The sequence below is a fragment of the Mesitornis unicolor genome, unplaced genomic scaffold (assembly GCF_000695765.1).
Source record: "Mesitornis unicolor isolate BGI_N332 unplaced genomic scaffold, ASM69576v1 scaffold12673, whole genome shotgun sequence".
Classification (NCBI taxonomy): domain Eukaryota; kingdom Metazoa; phylum Chordata; class Aves; order Mesitornithiformes; family Mesitornithidae; genus Mesitornis; species Mesitornis unicolor.
Genome location: NW_010174033.1, coordinates 65,545 through 65,778, shown reverse-complemented (window position 1 = coordinate 65,778; position 234 = coordinate 65,545). Strand labels below are relative to the sequence as shown.

Here is a 234-nt window from a genome sequence, read left to right as displayed (position 1 = left end):
GGGCCGGGCTGGACTCGCTCCCCAGTCATGGGCTTCTCCGCCCTGGTCACCAGCGCCCTGTGCACCTTCCTGCTGCCCCTGTTGCTCTTTCTGGCTGCCGTCAAGCTCTGGGACCTGTACTGCGTGAGCAGCCGCGACCCCAGCTGCCCGCTCCCGCTGCCCCCGGGCACCATGGGGCTTCCTTTTTTTGGGGAGACGCTGCAGGTGGTGCTGCACGCCAGGCCCAGCGGTGCA

At 68.8% G+C, this 234-nt stretch overlaps 1 protein-coding gene across 1 annotated transcript in view; it reads left to right on the top strand.

The window, feature by feature from the left end:
- Window positions 1–27: 27 nt before the first annotated feature.
- Window positions 28–234, top strand: part of LOC104537898 (cytochrome P450 26A1) — a 3,063-nt gene continuing 2,856 nt past the window's right edge. The window contains exon 1 of the mRNA XM_010180916.1: window positions 28–216. Within this exon, the coding sequence (XP_010179218.1) occupies window positions 28–216 (189 nt within the window). The remainder of the gene's footprint in view (window positions 217–234) is intronic.